This window comes from Neolamprologus multifasciatus, chromosome 7, assembly GCF_963576455.1.
Source record: "Neolamprologus multifasciatus chromosome 7, fNeoMul1.2, whole genome shotgun sequence".
Lineage (NCBI taxonomy): Eukaryota > Metazoa > Chordata > Actinopteri > Cichliformes > Cichlidae > Neolamprologus > Neolamprologus multifasciatus.
The window spans coordinates 9,797,288-9,817,234 of NC_140445.1; the positions used below are offsets into that span (position 1 = coordinate 9,797,288).

Genomic DNA, 19,947 nt, shown 5'->3' on the forward strand with positions numbered 1-19,947 from the left:
TATGTTTCTTTCTTGTTGTATGTTGTTTGTGTTTAAAGAGTTCTGTGATACAATCGGCTTTACCCGTTTGTAAAGCGAGCCTTTAGCTGTGTTGTAGTGTGGAAAAAAAGGCTAAGGTGCCTGAGTAGCACCTTAAATCTAAAAGCAGCCCATTAGCTGATACACTCAACAGATGTGTTTCAAGGTTCAAAGATTTCAAATATCTTTCAAAGATTTTCTTTGGGCACTGGCTGCTTTTTCATTCGTATGAATCATGCAAGCACAGAAAAAGGATCTAACTCAAGGAATAAGTCATCTCTACATATAACAGACAACGTAGAATCTAAACATATGTGTTAGACACTTTTTTCATTTGTCTTATTCCTGTAGTTGAATATTTTTTCCATCTACAAAGTTATGGAACATATCCTGATCACTTAACCCCCAGCCACTGAGAGAAGCTGCAGCTCTAGTTAAAATAAATAAATTATAACAATTTTTAAATAGAAGGATTTTGAGGTGAGTGAAATGTGGATATGTGGTCCTTTAATGCTACTGCTGGGGTACTACGCAACTACACTGAACTTTATTCCTCCCAAACAAACAGTTCAATTCAGTTTTATTTATACAGCGCCAAATCACAGTTGCCTGAAGGCTCTTTATATTGTAAAGTGCACCCTATAATAATACAGAGAAAACCCCCCAACAATCATACTACCCCCTATGAGCAAGCACTCTGGCGACAGTGGGAACGAAAAACTCCCTTATATAGGAAGAAACCTCCGGCAGAACCAGGCTCAGGGAGGGGCGGTAATCTGGGACCAGTTGGGGTGAGAGAAGGATGTACTCATGTATATTTTTGTTTTCCCTTTTCTGTCATTTAGCATATATTGCATTAACAGAAACATGAGATTCGCGACAGCAAAGATGATGGCAGAAGAAAAACACTTTACCACATTTGACTGCTTCTTGTTCCTCTGATGATTCAAAGTAAGAGTCCGAGTGAGTTTCAAGATGGCTGCTGAGTGGTGAGCTTACTTTAGAAAATGGAATTGACCTAGCGGGGGAGTGGGGGGTGGTTCATCTTTATACAGCTATTCTCTTTGGTAGCTTGTTAAGTGTGTTGCTAAGTGACGTAACGTCGTCAACTCTGCTCCAATCTCTGTTTGAGAAAGACGTCACGTGCTTTAAAGTAACCAACCAGAAAGAAGCTTTGTCTGTTGGCGTTGACTCCAATCCAACTCCTCTCGAAGCATTAAATGGTGCTTTGCCAATGAATTATATTTCTATTTTGGGGGTGTATTTTTACGGTCTCTCCTATGGTAAGATTCCTGACTTGTTCGTTTACTATACACATCCTAAAAATGCTGTCGTGAAGGTTTGAAGCTAATGTCATGGGGAGGAATACTTCTTGACCTCATGACAACTTCGCCAACTGTTTAAAACAATGTCGATATTAAGTGTACTCTTTGGTTATACATTAATAAATGGGGCGTCAGCCAAAAGTCTTTTCCTAATCAGACATCAAACACAAGAATGAGGATCGGATTTGTCGGTGACCGAGTGAATGATAGATGTTGATAGATGTTGATAGGTGTTGATAGACCAAAGAGTTAAGGTGGAAACTGTGCCTAGGAGGAAAGAGGGAAGGCAAGTTTGACGTGAGGAAAGGCAGGAGTGCAGAGGTGTTTGCAGAGGAACTATTTCGAAATATATGAACTATGTCTGGTACAAGGCAAAAGAGTTGGCTGATATGATGGAGAGGAGGAAGAAGGTAGAGTCTTAGAGCGACACTTAGAGTATTGCGTGTGCAGGAGAACAGATGGAATCAAGGCCAGGAGCACTGCATTTGGATTCAAGCTGTCCAAGCACTGTGTACATAGGACAGCACCTTTCTCCTCCTAAGGAAGGAGAAAAGGACCAGCCTGTGTGATTAAGCTGGAAAGGATGTGGAACAGGAGAGATTGATGAAGGACAGAAATGTGCTAAGAAGAAAGTGTGTTGAGGAAATTGAAGATGTTCTTTGAGGAGCTGATGAATGAAGAAAACGAGAGAGACGAGGACTGATGAGGAAAGTTAGGGAATCTGAAAGTGAGGGGAGCTTTGAAGATGATGAAGAGTCCGTCCAGATGACATACCTGTGCAGGTATAGCGATGTCTGGGAGACAGAGTAGTGGACGTCTTGACAGATGTGCAGAGCACTTGTAACTACAGAGGGGTAAAGTTGATGAACCCCTCCTCAGTTTCAACAATAGGTGGAATAGACTGGAGAAGTGGATGCATGTTCTGGAGAGAAGAGGCACGAGCGTCACTAGAATCCAGACAGTAGATGAGGTGGAAAGGTGAACATGCAAGGAGCAGCGTTAGTAAAGGTAGAAACGTTTAGAAACATCGAAAGCAGTGCACAAGAGAAATGAGTGCAGAGGAGTGTGTTGAGCTGGAGGTGGCAGTTGATGATTTTCATTGGGAGTAACCAGAGTGGACAGGATCCAGAATCTGTTTCGGATCATATCCATAACATTCTTTTTGTAAAAGAATACCCAGTAATTTTTCTAGCTGTTTTTGACTTACCTTAACAGAAAATTATGGATTTTGTGCAATCAAACTCACATATCCTGTCGTATTTATTTGCAAATTATTAAGATATTGTTTGTTTTTTTATTGAGCTACATGCTGTTCTATTAAGCTTATTCTTACTTAAGCTCATGTACCACAGAGGAAAATCACGAGAACACGCTCAAATTCACCTCCAATTCATGTGCACATCAATGACACCGTGCCAGTACACGTGCACCTGGAAAGCCAGAGGAGTCCTGGCAGGTCACCTCAGGTTAGATATTTGTATGTGGACTGTCTGTCTTGTGATGTTGTTCATGTTTTATTGTGAATGTTTCTCCTAATCTAATCTCTTGATCATAAGTCGTTTGCTCACTCATGCCCATAGTACATGCCCATTCTAATAAATGCAATTAATATAAGCACACTGTATTTTAAAGGGGAAGACTGCAGTCAACAAAGCAGACCTTCGTCCCACGGCTAAAGTCAAAACTCGAGGTCTGGGGATCACGCCAGGAAAGACCTCCATACGTGATGCTACATATAAGTGGGAGGTAATACCTTCTCTCAGTTTCCAGTCCACTCTGAGATTTTTTTAAAAACACTCACGCAATCAAAGATGTAGTGTCACGGTATATTTTGCACCAAGGGGCCAACGCACAACCTTGAGATCACACCACCGCAACCAGAACCTGAAAGCTCGCAGTCTGCACTTCAGTTAGCTGACCTTGCATCAGAGGAGGAAGAAGGCCTACATGGACAAATCAGCCAGTACACGAGGAAGATTGACAACTTATTGACTGAAGTCAGCTCGCTGAAAAATGAGGTCAGTTTGAATCAAGCAACTGTCCAACCTACAATCCTAACCTTACTATTAATTAGACAGATTTCAGATTATAACTTGTTTGTTAGTAGTACTTATGTTATAAACATTGTTGATTTCTATTTTTCTTACATGGGATTTTCAAGGCGAGTCTTGTTACATATTTATTGTTACATAACCATTTAAGGCACCCAGACAATAAATGGGTTTATTCCATGGAAACTGTTTTAAATACTCCTGGAAATTTGAACATTTTTGAATATGTTAAACCTAAAATACATAACAATTTGCAAGCTCAAGTGCTTTTAATCCAGTCATATTTATTTCATTTTAACTGCTATTTTAACTTCACAAACTCAGCTTGGAGTGTACCACCCTGTCACGAGACAACAGGTAATACTAAAGCCTGGTAGAGGTAGATAGAAAGCACTAGAAAAAAGTGCTTTGCGTGCTTTGGGAGAGTAGAAAAGCACCATTTAAGAATCAGTCCATTTACCATTTACACAGAAACACATGGTAAAATCTAAATGTAGAAATGTATTAATTTAGTCAAAATTCTCCAGTCTTGCCACTCACATGTAATAAGTATAGCAGGGAGATAACTTGTTCATTTACCCCATAGAAAGACTTGCCCTCATTTTAAACTGCCACATCTGATGATCACAAAGAGCAGCGAGGTTTTCTTGTCGATTTCTGTGCTTAAAGCGTTGGTCCACATGTCCTTTTTCACTTATACCTATCCGGTACATGTGCAGGTAGAAATGCAAAAGAAGGAACGGCTGCTAGAGCGTCAGTCGAAGCAGCTGAGCGTGTCCCAGCGGGTGATCGCTGAGCAGGAAGAGGAGCTGGCTGAGGTGACCAAAGAGCTGGAGGAGACGGAGAAGGAAAACACCAGGTTACGGCTTTCCATGGAGAAGATGCTGGAGGAGAATGACTGTAACAGGCAAATGTGATTCCAAACTCATTCCCAATCCTTCACGTGACAAACAGCCTCTCTTTGCCCTCATTTTCAAAGGGCTTAGAGATCTGGGTGGTAATTATACTATAGGCAACTGAAAGAAAATAGCTTGATTCAACTGCATTTCAACTATACTACCTGTTAGCGTAGTGACATAAAGGTGGGACAGTCATTTCAGAGTATGACGTTTATGAAACTCATGTTCGAGTAGTAGTATGTTTGTGATTTAAGGTCTGTTTGTTCCTACACAGTGACAGTGGGCATCAGGACAAAGATGCTTTACTCAGGATGCTGATGGAGGCTGAGGTGAATGGAGCAGCAGCTGCAAAGCAAGCCTCCGCCCTGCGAGAGTCCATTTTCAATCTGTGTGCTCCTGGTAGCAATGTGAGTATTACCTCAGGGTCTGCTCTTTCAATGTGTTCTGTGAGACTAGGGGAACATGGGAACTTTAGAAAGAAACAGGAGGCTTTCTCAGTGTTTCGTGATGCAGTGTTTCTATCTCTGTCTGTGTCTTTGCTGCTGAAGAAGCCATTTGGCTCTGAGTCTTCAGCCTTGGCCTGTCAGAACGAGCTGCTGCTGCAGAAACTGGAGACATTTGAGGTCACAAACCGAACACTGCGGAAGCTTCTCAGAGAGCAACACGAATCTCAGGTACTGTGCAAGATGCAGAGAGCTGTGCTACAAAGTGAGAGTAACACGCTAAAGTCAGAGTTTCGTGTCACAAGGGGGGTACTAGTTTATGCTTGTAAGTGTCTGTGCATTCTGTGCACTGCGTTTTAGCGTACCATGCTCTTTTTGATTGATTGATTTTTTTGATTTACAGCACAGATCATTTGGAGAAATCTAAAGCGAGCCTATTGCGCCTTAAGCTCCAGTGTAAATGGTTGCAGGACTGTGTTGATGATCCATTTCATGAAAGCAGGGTCCAATGAATGAACCGTAACCTCAGTCTAATCCAACTGCCAATTTACAATAGCACAAAATACACAGGAACTCATGCTGCCTTTAGATGATTAAATATTGAACTGTTTCTGGGACAGTATTCTTTCACATGAAAACAACACAAGGAAACCTCAGTGCAGCGAAACGGAGTGAGAGAAGGGGGCATGTCGCAGTCGTAGTTTTGGTAGGAAGCTAGATTTGCCAGTATGGTGCAGTAATTTTCAAATAAATGAATCCTTACTTAGTAAGTTGATTATATTCTGTCACAATATTTAGCCTTGGTTGGTCTCACTTTTGTAGATGCAGTAAATGCTTGTTAAAGAAACTGGTGAAGTTTTATATGTGTGGATGGTTTAAAGCAGATGGAGTCACTCCAGCTGTCAAGGAAGGACGAATTACTCAAGAAACTGGCAGACACAGAAGCTGAAAATGCCGTGAGTTTAATAGAAACTACAAATTCTTTTTGTTTAAGTAACCTCACAAAATACATCCGTTTTTGTTTCCTTTTTTGTGTCAGAAATAATATGTTTTCTTTCCTTTTACAGCATCTTGTTGTTAAACTTCAAGAGAAAGACCGAGAGGTTAATCGACTGGCCAAGCTCTTAGATAATGAAAAGGTGGCTGTCTTATTTAGAACTCTCTTCATCTGAAACTGTGTCAAACTGCAGAGCTGAAATTTTCCATACGGCATTCTTTCACTGCAGCATTACTCATATTATATAATCTCAGAACTAACAAATGTCAAAGCACAAAACAAGTATCTTCTGCTGGCTTTGGAAATGCAGGACAATGCCAGGAGCACAGCTGTTTTTTCAAAGAGCCTGGAGTCAACACGAGCTCATTTACAAGGACAGCTCCGGAGCAAAGACGCTGAGAACAGTCGCCTCACTGTGCAGATAAAGGTTTGTGTGGTATCTTCTGCCATCTGTTGCTGTTTTTGGTGCTGTGTATAATAATGATGGATGGATGGATGGATGGATGGATGGATGGATGGATGGAAAGAAATGACAGTCAGTGAACACACACCCTGGACAATATATATTTATTGCAATCTATATTTGTCCAGTCGTTTGTATTGTAGTCAGACATGTTTTTTTTCAGTATATCTTTATCTATACGTCTGTTATCCTCTGCCATTGGTTCAGAACCTGGAAAAAGCAGCCAATCGGCAGAAGGTGGAGATAAAACATCTGACAGATCAGCTGGTGACACTAAAGCAGCAGGCAGGCGCAGACCGAGAGGCTCTGAAACAAGCCGCACGGGCCCAAAAGCAGCGAGCTGAGCGCAGCGAGGACACTGCAGGCCATCTCAGCATCCAGCTGCTGGACATGGTACGTCCTTCCACAGCGCAGACATACCAGTCTATTAAAACCTTTAATGTCATGGATATTAAACTTGTTCTGCTGTTTTTTATATTATGTCATTTCTGTTAATTATATTCTGTTCAGTTTGATTTTGTCATATAAGTCATAGAGAATATAAATAATTTCCCATTTGATCTGGGTAAAAATTATTCTTATGTCCAAATGATGATACTTTTATATGATAGGGATAATGCAATTTAACATATTATGAAGCTAATGTGCTGAACGGAGATTTTATATCTATGCAAAATTCCAGTCTTTCTTCCTAGTTTGACTTCAGGATCTGCAGTTAGTTCGGTTTCAGTGTGTCGCAGAGAAGACGGGCCTTACGAAGAATACTGACTGTCTAGATGTGCAACTATGATTTGTTATTTTACAGTTGCCATTCACCATCCTCCTAGTGACCTTTGCTGTTTTGTCTTTAAGAAGATGCAGTGACACTAGACTCTTTATATATTTGAAAACTAATTTAAGGAGGTGTTTTTTTTAGATTCAGTATAATACTGATGCCAGTTTATCTCCATTATTTTCAGAGGTTGGTTGCAGAAGGATCTCAGGTGCTTAAGAGTGTGAGCTTGAGCCCATACTGTTCATCTTAATCATTAGGCTGCTTCTTTAGATTGTACCATGATGTGTCGCTTTTTGAGATCTTTTAGCCTGCTTCTCTTTGTCACGCAGGTTCTATTTAAGTGATTTCTGGATTCAGTGGGTCTGGCTGTAATCAGGCACAAATGTGGCCCAGATTTCCAAAAAAAAGTGATAAATCACAGTTAATTCAACCATCGGTACAGTAAATTTTTCACAGACATAGAGTCAAAAGAAGCATTTGATGCCTTCTTTTATTTGAGCCTGCCCAGATCCTGAAGCCTTCTTCATTGTCACTGACTGAAGAGTTGCCAAGCCAGCTAACTTAAAGAAAGCCTGTCAAACTTGCTTCATAGTCCAACCCTCTGGTCCATACTGCAGCAAACAAATGTAATGAACACCACAGAGTGTGAGCCTGAAATTTGAGTAGATGAACTGGTAATGTGGAGTTTTAAGTTCCAGAGCAGCAGATCAGAAATAGTTCAGTCAGCTCTGAGTAAGTGTGCAGGTGGGTTATGAACAAAAGTCTTATTTCATGCAGCTCTGACACACATATAGAGAGTCTTTACTGTAATTCAGTTGAAAAAGCAATATTATTCTGGCTGCTTATATGATGACCAGTAGTAGGTACTGCACATATTAATGTCTGGGACCTTATTACTACAACTGGGCTGGTTTGTCAGTACTATCTTACCCTCTGGAAATATTTGGCAGGGCTGTCCTCTTTGCATCATTATCATGGTCCTATTGGCTTGGAGAGCAAATAGCAGACATACAGGATAGCTATAACTTTCTGGATAACCCCAGGAGGTTATAGCTATCCCATTAGTCTACTATTTTGCTTCCTGGTAGTTCTACATCTTCAGTTTGGATCACCTTCTCTGTCTTTGGCATCATTCAGCCACACTTAAACAGTCTGTGTGACACATGTGTCCTCGCTCTTGATCCTTTCTGGTGAGGTGCATCAAAGAGTTAAAGCCTTGCAAATTTTCTGGCATACAACTTGATGCCATATGATGTAAAGTCATAAAACCAAGGAAAAACAGGACTTGTTTTGCTCCTTAAAAAGGTCGAGCCATTCATACATCACCAGCAATCCAGCACAGTGCTTGTGTTTTTCAACTTAAAAAACAGCTGCAGCATGTTCATGGACAGAGCTGGTCACAAACACAACAGTGGCTTTACAGATTACAGGTTTTTACAGTTCTACTATATGTTTATGTACGTTTCCAAAATGTCTTTGGACATGATTCTAGAACTCAACAAATGGAGATATTTGACCATAATGTACAATCAAATACAGCATATCAACATAAGCACCTCATACCAGGAGAAGTCTAAAAACAAACCAGTGCCCAACTATGACTATAACTGAATCAACCAGTATAGTGACAAAAATGTATACCAATTGCAGGAGAAGCAGATAGCAGAGGTGCTGTCAGCAGCTGAGACATGGCAGAGTCAACATGCACGAGAAGCAAAAGACAAGAGTAAACTGGATATTGAATTGTCGCTATTGAACAGGTAACTGCATTTTCCTTTTCTCTGTTCACAAAGGGGGGGTAACAAACCCAAGATCCTAAACTCCTTTTATTTTTCACAAAGGAGTTTTGGACAGCTGAACGGCATGCAGGACAATAAGAGTCTGTTGATATTTTTGGAAAATCACCATGAATACATTTTTATTTTGAGGTTTGCAAGGTCTTCAAATGTCACATTGTTAATTGTGTAGTGCAAAATGCCTTATACCAGTAATGGCATTAGCATAGGGTTATAGACTGTAGCCATATACCGAGAATCTTTCATTAATTCATCAAGTTTTCTTGCTTTCAGTTTCATTCTGGGAGAGAAATAAACAGGGAATTGTTTGAGCTGAAGTTGGATATAGCAGTACATTTGAGGGTGGGATGTGAGAGACATGCAGATATGGAGAAAATGTAGTTGACACAATATTTCCATTGATCTCTTTGGCAAAACTCTGAGAGGAGCACTCTTGCTGAGACTAATTTATTTGGCTGTTTTGTTAAAATACAAAAGAAAAGTGATCCTAGGGAAAACGTGTGTGTGATGTAAATTTCAACTTAATTCAATTTTTATGTATATAGCGCCAAAACAGAACCACAATCGCCTCAAGGTGAAAACTGTGTAATCTAATAAACCCATATTATATTGACAATAGAACATATCAGCACATGTCAAAAAAGTTGGAATGGAGCAGTAATAGTCTGGAAAAGTAAGTGGTACTGAAAAAAATGTCTGGAGGAACATTTTGCAGCTAATTAGGTTCATTGGCAACAGGTTAGTAACATGATTATAAAAGCAGCATCATGATTGCAGAATTTCTCAGCGTAACATAGATGGAAAAAAAAAAGATTGCTGGTCCAAAAAAAATGAAGCCGATATGGAAGTGCATTATATCCATCCATGCCACCTGGTGGCACTAGCTGAGGTTGCAAAAACACTTCCAGTCCTATAGAAGTCTATAGACTTTCTGTGTTCCCCTCTGCAAACACTTTGCTACTGTGTTCTTTGACCTAGTCATGCATTTTGGGTCATACTGAATAAAAGATGAAATCTGTTTTGTAAACATTATCATACCATGTTACATAAAGCAGGATGAGCTGTGGTGTTATCTGCTTTCTTATTGGCTAACGACTTGTGAGCGTACTAGCAAGTGGTTTCACAGTCAGAGGTGCCCATCGTCATTGTCAGGGTCCATCACTGTTTTTTGCGATGAAGATGGTGGAAAGATTGATCTTGAGACTTCAGAATGGACATTTACAAACTGACGGGTGATGTCAGAATAGCTATGTAGCTACAACAATCTGCAAAAAATCTGCATCTGCAAATTGTGGAGCAACTGTGCTGTGGTCAGACAAATTGAAATTTGATAATCTTTTTGGAAAATGTAAATGTCAGGGGGGGATTGGCAGGTTTCACATCTGGAAAAGCGTCATCAATGCTGAAAGGTTTAGAGCAAAATATGCTCCCTGTGTGCATAATATGCATATTTAAGCAAGACAATGCTAAACTGCACATTTAATCTATCCCTACCGCATGTCTTTGTAGTGGAAGAATCTAGGGGTTGAATTGGCTTGCCTGCAGGCTGACCCAGATCTTTCAATAACGGAAAACATTTGGCACATTATGCAATAAGAAATATGAAAAAGAAGACATATGGCTGTTGAGTAGCTAAAATCCTCTATCAGATAAGAATGGGACAACATTCCTCCCAAAATTCCAGCGGCTGATTTTCTCAGTTACCAGACATTTACGGACGCGTGTTAAAAGAAAACGGGACACTACCCGGGGGGAAACGTGGCCCTGTCCCAACTTTTGTGAGATGTGTTGCTCCCATCAAATTCAAAATGTACCAGTGTTTTTCTTTGTCAGCTTAAATACTTGATATGTTTTCATATTTTACATATTCTATATTGTGTTGTGAATAAAATAAAATGAGTTTATGAGATTTGCAAGTCATTTGTATAAATCGCCTTGAGGGAACTGTTGTTGTGATTTGGTAGTATTGTCATGGTCCTGGGGCTGGGCACCCTGTGTTTTTGTGTTTCCTGGTTTTTGAATATACTTTCACTTAGTTAGTTTCTGGTTATATTTGTTGTTTCTACAACTTAGGCTTTTGTTTCTGTGCCTCCCCTGTGTTTCATGTGTCACGTCGAGTCCGTTATATACTCATGTCTGTTCTTCAGCAGTCCCAGCGGTCCGTGTCTCAGCTTGTTTCTCATGTTTCCTGTTTTATTTTGATAGTCCCGATTCTTGCATTTAGTGTGTTCAGGGTTGCTTCCTCCCTGTCACGTTGTCTCTGACTAGTCGCAGCTGTGTTTCCCTCCTGTTTGCCATTTCCTTGTTATCATTGTGCATTTAGTCCTCTTTCTCTCTTGTTGGTGCTTTTCTTCCTTTGTGTTCCAAGTTTCAGGTTTCAGGTCTTAGGCTTCATGTACTTAGTATTTTAGCTTTTCCCAGTATAGCTTCTGTTAGTTCCATCTTAGTCCTTCTTTGCTTTTGTTTGTAGTCTTGTGCAGCCAGAAATAAACTGCTCACTTTCTGTTCACTTCATCACATCTCCATTGTCTGCATTTGGGTCTGCACTCTCGTCACTCCACGCCATCTGCAGCAGCAGACATCACAACCATATAAATAAAATTGAATTGAATTTATTTTTACTTGAGTTTTTATTTAGTCCAGTATCACAAATCAGTGTGCTCAGTGGACCTTTTAAACATTATTTAACCATATATAAGTCTTTAGACCCTTAATTCAGATAAGGGCAAGCTTCCAGAAAATGTAACATGAAAATCACAAAGATCCCGTTGTGATGAAATCAGTTACCAAACTTCATTAATAGAATTTTGACTTTGGACTTTTACTCTTTCAGATGGATTTTGTTTATATGAATGGAAATCTAATCCTTGTTAACTTGTTATCATATCTGGTATGACAGCCGTATAGCAGAGCTGACTGAGCAGCTTCATACTACTAAGGATAAAGGCAGAGCAGAGAAAGAAGCGCTGCTGGATCGTCTCCGTGAAATCACTACAGAGAGTACTGCTGCCAAACTGGAGAACCAATCCCTCAAGGTGAAACAGCCAAAGTCACTTATTAACGATAACAGATTTGCTAAATGTTAATCAAACCATGCCCTGATCAGAATTTCGACACATCTGTTATGCTTTTGCGGCTTGGATGTAATCTTTCCATTACTGATTCTAATAGCTTTGGGTTCACTTATATTGCATTAGGAGTATGAACTGTCATTTTTATTTAATAAAAGTTCTGTTTCTCTCAGGCTACAGCGTCTGCAGTGGAGGAGAAGCTGTCCGTGTCTCAGTTAGAGCTTCAACAGGTCAAAGTTTCCATCAGACAGTATGAGGGCCTCCTAGACAGCTATAAGATGCAGGTCATTATTTCACACTCTCACGGGGATACAACAGTTTTACATTGTCATTGTACAGAAATGACACCGTTATTGTCCTTGTTGTCCTGTTAAACCATATCTACAAAGTTGGAGAAAACCCAGGCTGAGGCAGATGAGTACTGTGCTCGGCTGGCTCAAGCAGAGCAGAAGGCTCAGACGGTGCAGGGGGAGCTGGAGAAGGAGATCGATGAAGTGCGCAGGGAGCTTCTGGGACGGCTGGCAGAGTTGGAGCCTCTTCCTGAAGCCCTACAGCGCTCCCAGATACAGCTGCAGGAAGCTCAGGATAGGGAGTGCAGCCACGAGAAACACAGCTTGGAGCTCAGCACAGCACTGACTGATCTCCGCATGAAGGTCACAACAGTCTTATGCTTTATAGCCAAAGATAGCATTAAAAATATTAACAATATTGAAATGATGTTAATGAAAAATTCTAATAAAAATATTGGATGGTAGTGGTACAAGAGCAAGAACAAATGGGAATGACAGATAATAAATGATAAATGGGCAGAAAGGAATGCTTGTTGGGAAGTGTGGATACAATGGTGCTTTACAAAGTTTGGAAAAATAGCTTTTTAATATAATTATAGCTAACAGACTAATAAAGTTGTAGAAAAGGGCACAAATAACAATTCTACCATACCCAACTGGGGTAATTTGGGTTTTAGCATCTCTCTCAAGAGCATTTCAACTTTAACAGGAGCCAGGGATCAAACTACCAACTTTCCCCCTTGTCTCTTGAGCCACATCCATTCCATTCTGAGACTACTTTTCATCTCTGTGCATCTTCAGTTAATATGTCCTTCAGTTTATATTCAGTGAAAATGTTTTCTAAATACATTATTCAAAGGCCTTCTATTGTGTTAGGTGGAGACCCAAGGCAGCCAGATGGAGCTTCTTAGACAGAAGAAAAAGGTGCTGCTGGAGGAGAACACACAGCTTCAGCAGCGAGTAGAAAGTTTGGAAAGGTCCGTCTTCTCTTATGCTGTTTCACTTTAATGCTGTCTAGATATATAATTATTTATTAACCACCATGTCGTCCAACAGCTGTTTCTTGTTCTTGTCTTTACACCTTGTCATTTCCTAATAAAACCCCGTTCTAGAAAGCAGGTTTCATGAAATTCAGATTTTTCAGTTTAAAAAAAAATAATAACCCAAACCCCAGGTAACATAACCAGCTTACTGGGACATTTGTTGTATTGCAATTGGTCAAAATAAAACACAATGATGGAGTTAACAAAGTCAGAAGCAGCCATTCCTAATCCTCTTAATACTAATGATATGAGGCTGGGAAGAGAGCATATAGAACTATGTTTGGCCATAAGTGAAGAAGCATGTCCTCCATTGACAGCACGCCGTTGTTTCATAACATAAAGAGGAGTGGACAGAAGACACTTGCTGCTCCACAAAATCATGTTGTCAGCAAGTCTCTGAAATGCTTTTAGGCAGAGAAATGTCCTGTGAGCTGGGTAAATGCTGAGGTAAACCTTAGTGACCCTGTCAAATAGGAGCAACACATTTAATGTCAGGATTCTGAATTTGTATTTTGTGAGGTGAGAATTGAGCAAACATAAATCCACTGGTGTTTGTTTAGCTATTGAATCATGATGTCCCGTCTGGCTGAAGAAGGAGAGTTCCCAGGCTTGATTGGCCAGGGGGTCTCCTGAAGCAGCAGAGGAGTATCAGAGGGGGTATCCGGTGCAATTTCTGCAGTTCTGATAGAAAAAACTGGGCTGTGATAGGAGTTTAGGGTCTTTCGGTAGGCCTCAAAAAAGTTCTGGCAAGCTGTCCGCTGACTCAGGAATGGGAAGCTGACTGGCTCAGGCTGTGTTTGGTTGGGCAGGAGAACTGCTGACTGGGACTGGCAATACACTGCAAAAACTCGAAATCTTACCAAGTATATTTTTTTAATTTCTAGTCAAAATAATCTCATCACACTTAAAATAAGACACAATCAGCTACAGGGTAACACTTCAGTAAGATATATGAACTTGTTTTTAGACAGAGATTTTTCACTTATTCCATTGGCAGATTTTTTTTTCACTTAATACAAGATATTTTTGCTTGGAATAAGTGAAAAAATCTGCCAATGGAACAAGTGAAAATTCAATTTAATTTGTCTATTTTTAAATTTGACAGTGCTTGTCTTGCTTGTCCTGACAGAATTCCACTGAATCATATTTGAATTATATCAATTTAATATTAAATACGCTCCCAAAGCCTGTTAATTAACCAATTTGAAATATATGTTCATTGAAAATACTCTAACTGCACCTTGTTGTCATTGTCTTTTTGTTTGCCATCTTCTAGAAAGTTAAAGGAGACCGGCAGTCAGAATAGCGACCTGCTAGCAGTTATTGCAAAACGGGAAGAGACCGTCCACAGCAATGAGCTCCGTCTAAAAGAAAAAACAAGAGAATGCTCATTATTGAGCCATCGGCTGGAGGAGGCTCTGGATGATGCTCGCCAACAAGTCTGATGCTTTTTCATAGTGATTTACTTATAAAGAACTTTACACAAAATATGATTAACCCCAAGTGTGACAGCAATTCACAATAAAAAGACACGATGATACAAAGCACATACAGACCATACAGCCCGGCAAGCTTCAGAGGAAACACCTGGATTTTAATTAACATTAGAAAGCAAACTTAATGATACTGCTTCAAATATGTTGTTCCTTTAAACCACACCATCTACACAATGGACTGTGCATGTGCATCTGTAAATGCAATGTTTTAGCTCTAAATGCCCACTCCCTCAGCAGTATTATAATCACGGGTTTCATTTCTTTGAATTGGGCTCTGGGTTAGTGTTCTGAGTCAGTCACCACCTTAGATATCTTGGCATCTCTGACTATTAAATGTGTCCTTTTTAGTTTGTATTAAATATGCTTTATTGATGACTGAATTTAACTGTGGTCAAATATGACACACCCATTTTTTCATATATACATACACTGACTATATTTTATTTGAATTTGTTTATAAGAGCATATAACATTGAAATAGTGTATAAAAGAAATTTTAGTGAAATCCAGTGTGATCTGTTTATCTGTTTATCAGATGTCAGAGACCAAAGAACGTGTTGTCAACAAACAACGTTCCACCCAGTCCAAAATACTGGACCTAGAAAACCAACTCAGCAGGACCACTGCAGAAATTAATCAATTGAGACGGAGCAAAGAGCAGGTAAAGGCTTCTGGGAATTATTGACTAAAATTGTCTGTGTAGAAACATCTGCCGGTCTGTAAAGTATGTATTTCTGATGCTTAGATGGAGTGGCGGTACCAGAGCCAGCTGCAGGATTTGAAGGATCGCCTGGAGCAGTCAGACAGCACTAATCGAAGCCTGCAAAACTATGTCCAGTTCCTCAAAGGATCCTATGCTAGTGTGTTTGGAGACTTTTCCCACAGCAGCTCTCTGCAAGCCTCCTCACCCAGCTGATTGTGTCTATTCCAGAACAGTGGCATGACTTAAGCCTGTCACCACAGTTTAAATAGCTCAGCTGTAATAAAATTTCCTACCGTAGAGCTCACACTTGATTTTGTCCCTATCAGTAAAAAATGTTCATTTTTGTTGTAGTCAGATTTTATCATGGCAGTCCACGGTGTCTGACTCCCCTATGGAGCCTTAAGTGACCTTAAGAGCTTGTAAAAGGAAGACAACTGCATTTATTTAGGTGTGTAAAGACATTTTTAAAGAAATGGTAGAGAGCCACAGGTATTTAACCCGACCACTGGTTATGAGGGTATACTTAGAAGAAGTGCAGTTTTTGGTAGTGGTTGGCTCCTGTTACGAAATGTTATATCCTGTTATATTAAAAGACTAATAACAAAAAAAAGATGTAACCAAAACAGCGAACCACTAATGCAAACAACTTTAGAAGTGTAACTCTGTGAAAGTAATTCTCCCAGACATACACCTTTACAAAAGCCAGTGCTTGCATGAGATGTTTCACTAGTTTAATATTGCCTTCAGAAAAAGATTTCGCAAGGTGCTGGTGATGGGGCTTTGAGAGGTCCAGTTTGACTAATGTGTGCAGTGTGGAAGATGAGTGTTGCCCTGAGTTGCGGTCAACATTGGTCCCGGGTCCACTCTTCCTCGTCCAGCAGCAGGGTGTGGGAAATGGGGGTGCGTACTAAACCAGCTTTGCTGGCTCTCTCCTTCTGGGGGGTAGTCCTTTACATCCAGGTCTTAATCATCCCATCACTGTTGGCCATATCATATCACAATAGAGCTAATATTTATCACCAGATTTAACAGTCACAGTTTTGTACTGTTGCTGAGTTTTTTGTATGTATGTATGCCGAAACCAAGTATTTCTGATCCAGTAAGTACTTAAATGTGTCTTTCCTTCTGTTTGTATGGAGCTGAAAACAGTGGTGTTAATATTTTCCTTTGGCTGGTACAAGGCATTGTGTTTATCAATATCATTATTTTGAGTAGCATCAATAACTGTCATTCATGTTTTTTAAACTTGAGTGTATTTAATAATGGAAGTTTTATATATGTCAAATATAATATTAAACCAGCAATAGAGCAAAATTAATTCTTTTCTCTTTTTTGCCTTATTCAAATAGACTTTCCAATCAGTGCCATATACTACGGCTGTTATGTTATCAAATATCATTACAAGATTATCCTGGCCAAAAATAAACAAAAAAGAATATATCACAATAATGATATGAGAGAAAAGGCAGTCTGTAATCATATTTGTACAAAAGTACAATACCAGTATATGGCAATATTCTTAATATTTATGTTGTTTGTTTTATATAGTTTTAAACTCCCCTAAAAATAGACTTTAATAATAATAATAGACTATTAGCTCATTTTTAATCCGATGGTATGAGCAGATCTCAAAAAAGTTGGGGCAACAAAGAGGCTGGAAAAGTAAGTGTTAATAAAAGAAAAGGATTGAGAAATATTTTGCAGCTGATTAGGCAACAGGTCAGTAACAAGGCTGGTTTAATTTTTTTTTAATTACATCTTTACTCAGAAGTAAAGGTGGCAGAGTTTCCTCAGTCTGCAAAAAAACTGTGCCTACAACTTTTGGAACAATTTCAGAATAATGTTCCTCAGTGTAATATTACAAAGACTGAATATTTTAATCTACATTACATAATAAGGTTCAATTAGAGTCTGGAGAAGCCCTTGTGTGCAGGAAAAACAGAAGAGAAGCCTGAACATCCATCCTGAATACCTGTGATCTCTGGGCTCTCAAGTGCTACTGCAATAAGAGTAAATAAGTCAAATTAAAATTGTATAGCACCTTGCAAGTCACAATCACAAAGTGCTTCACAAAAGAAATGCCAGAACATAAAAATAAAAGTTAAACACGGGTTTAAAAAGGTGGGTTTTTAGTTGTTTTGTCAAAGAGACGACAACAACAGTCACCTCAAGGTGTTTTATATTGTACGGTAAAATCCCTACAATATCAGAAGGAAACCCCAACAATCACAAAACACCCTATGAGGAAACACGTAGCAAGAGTGGGAAGGAAAAACTCCCTTTTAACAGAAAGAAACTTCCTTTCAGCCTAATCTTAAAAGCAGGAAGAGTGTCTGTCTCTTGGGTCTAAATTAGGCGCTGGCTCTAGAGGAGGGGGTCCTGATAGCTGTAGGTTCTGATCATGGTAGTGAGACGTGCTATGATGTATGGTTTGGAGACAGGGGCACTAATGAAAAGACAGGAGGGCAAGCTGAAGATTAAGATTTTCATTGGAAGAGATGAAGATGAAATGCTCCTTTTATGTGAGTATCCTGAGATCCCGAAGCAGAATGAAAGAAATTTGACAGCTATTGTTGTGAACTCTGTTATTTCTGACTGCCAAGCCAGTTAATACAAAGAAAGCCTGGCTGTATTGAACTTGCTTCTTATCAGAATCAGAATCAGCATACTTTATTAATCCCTAGGGAAATTATTATACCTTTAAAAACAATCAAGGAACAAAATAACACAGCAAAAACATGAGCAATATTCAAATAAAGAGAACCCGAACATAAATTTGGATTCAGGTGGGATTTTACCTTAAGTCACTATCAAAGTAGTTACCCCTTTTCATCAAGTAACTGATGAGTAATAAAGTAATCTTGTATGTCTTGGTCCTAGGTCTTAGGTCCAGCATTTATCAACTTGCCTGACTCATTAACTCATGTGCAGTGTTTCTGTTTAATACCTGTTTTACTTTGCTGTAGTCTCCAGTGTATTGCCTCTAATGTTACCTTTGGTCAGTTGTCTTCAGCTTTACTTACCTTCCTGTTTCTAGCTCCCCTTTTACCTCAAGTTTATTTTATACACTCATTTGTCTGTGTTTCCCAGATGGATACTCATAGTGACTCCTTGTTTTCTACCCAAAAAGCTGATTCTGTTCATCTGGACATTGCTGTTTGTTTGCTTCTCTCTGGATTTTGTTTGTTATATGCACTTCAGGCAAAAATAAAAGGGCTTGTTCTTTGTCCATGACATGCCTGTGTCTGTTAGTCCTACATTTGGTTTCTTAACCTGCAATTCTCCAAATTATGACACTTTCAGCTGTACTTAAACTGTGAAAGTAATTTTCACTTAAAACAAAATATCAAGTATTATAGGTTCATATCTTAAAAATGACTCTAACATACAATACTTCCTCTTGGAGTTAATGTAAAAAAAATAGTATGAAAAGCCTCAAACACAAGAACTGACTAAATATAATTTTTTACATTCTATTATTTGAGTAAGGCTGGGAAAAAGTATCGATATTACAAAACTTGACACTTCCTGATGCTAGCTGAAAATGGGCGAATGCTGTTAGTGAGTGTAGGGCCGGTGTACAGCAGCCCTCTACTCATTGACGCAAAAGTAAATCGGCCCACGGGATTCCAGCCCGGTTCTATTCAGTCAAGTTAATTTAACTTCTTCTGCCAATAAACTAAAACGAGTTCCTTTATTACACTGTGGGACAGCAGCTTAATGTTAAATGTGTCCAGTTTTCAGTTTCACAGCTCTGATGTGCACTCAGCGTTAAAATAATTAATTGTAATTAAAATGTTTATTTTAAGCTTTGAGTGCCAAAATACAAGATTAACGCGTTTCCGGAAGATTATTGTCTTGTCGAATTTGCACTTTTTTTTATCTTTATAGATTTGTATCACCATTTTATCATCTTGATTTGATAGCGTCTGTGACCGGAACCGGCAGCACTCATATGGATCATTACTCGCAGAGAAAGGCCGGCGGGTTACGTTTGTGTCAAGCCAACTAACAAAAGAAAGCCTGGCGACCTTGGATGAGACTGGACGCTGTTATCGGCAGAGCTTCGGCTTCTCCCGTCACTCCTCGGTTGTTTCCGCGCAGCTGCTGAAAATGACGTCACACTTGGGTTAAAGCAAAAAAAAAAAAAGGCCACCCCCATCTCCATCTACAGCGGTTGTACGTCCTTCGTCGTCGTTTCGCCTGGACAAGCACCAAGTTGTAAACACTTTTTGATAAACCCACTGAGGTAGGAAAGTGCTGTTATTTTGAATTGAGTATATTACAACAGATTCCATGCAGCATGTTTCCAAACTGGAAACGATTTGTTGAATTAATGTCATTGCTCTCCAAATACCGTGCATTCGATAACTGAATGGCTAAGGCTAACCAGCTGCAAGCGTTTTCATTGTTCGATGTTTTCTAAGCTGGTATGTAAAAACCCTAAATGACGAGCGAAGAAGTAAACCTGTTTGGCTCTGAGGCGGTCTGGCTTGTTAGCTTTAGCCGCCTACCTAATGACGTTAGCCTTCATTGATACCCGTAAATGCACGCTGCATTCAAACAAAATGATCGAT

The 19,947-nt window shown here is 39.5% G+C and overlaps 1 protein-coding gene across 1 annotated transcript; it reads left to right on the forward strand.

Annotated features, from left to right (window-relative positions):
• Window positions 1–1,128: 1,128 nt before the first annotated feature.
• odf2a (outer dense fiber of sperm tails 2a) lies at window positions 1,129–15,676 on the forward strand. Its single transcript, XM_085165134.1, has 19 exons — window positions 1,129–1,301; window positions 2,682–2,809; window positions 2,976–3,089; window positions 3,185–3,361; window positions 4,114–4,301; window positions 4,568–4,700; window positions 4,842–4,967; window positions 5,618–5,692; window positions 5,804–5,875; window positions 6,044–6,160; window positions 6,404–6,589; window positions 8,622–8,731; window positions 11,667–11,802; window positions 12,012–12,122; window positions 12,228–12,491; window positions 13,005–13,105; window positions 14,448–14,610; window positions 15,203–15,328; window positions 15,413–15,676. The coding sequence occupies exons 1-19, from the start codon at window positions 1,253–1,255 to the stop codon at window positions 15,581–15,583; spliced, it is 2,547 nt and encodes an 848-aa protein (XP_085021260.1). The 5' UTR covers window positions 1,129–1,252; the 3' UTR covers window positions 15,584–15,676.
• Window positions 15,677–19,947: the final 4,271 nt, after the last annotated feature.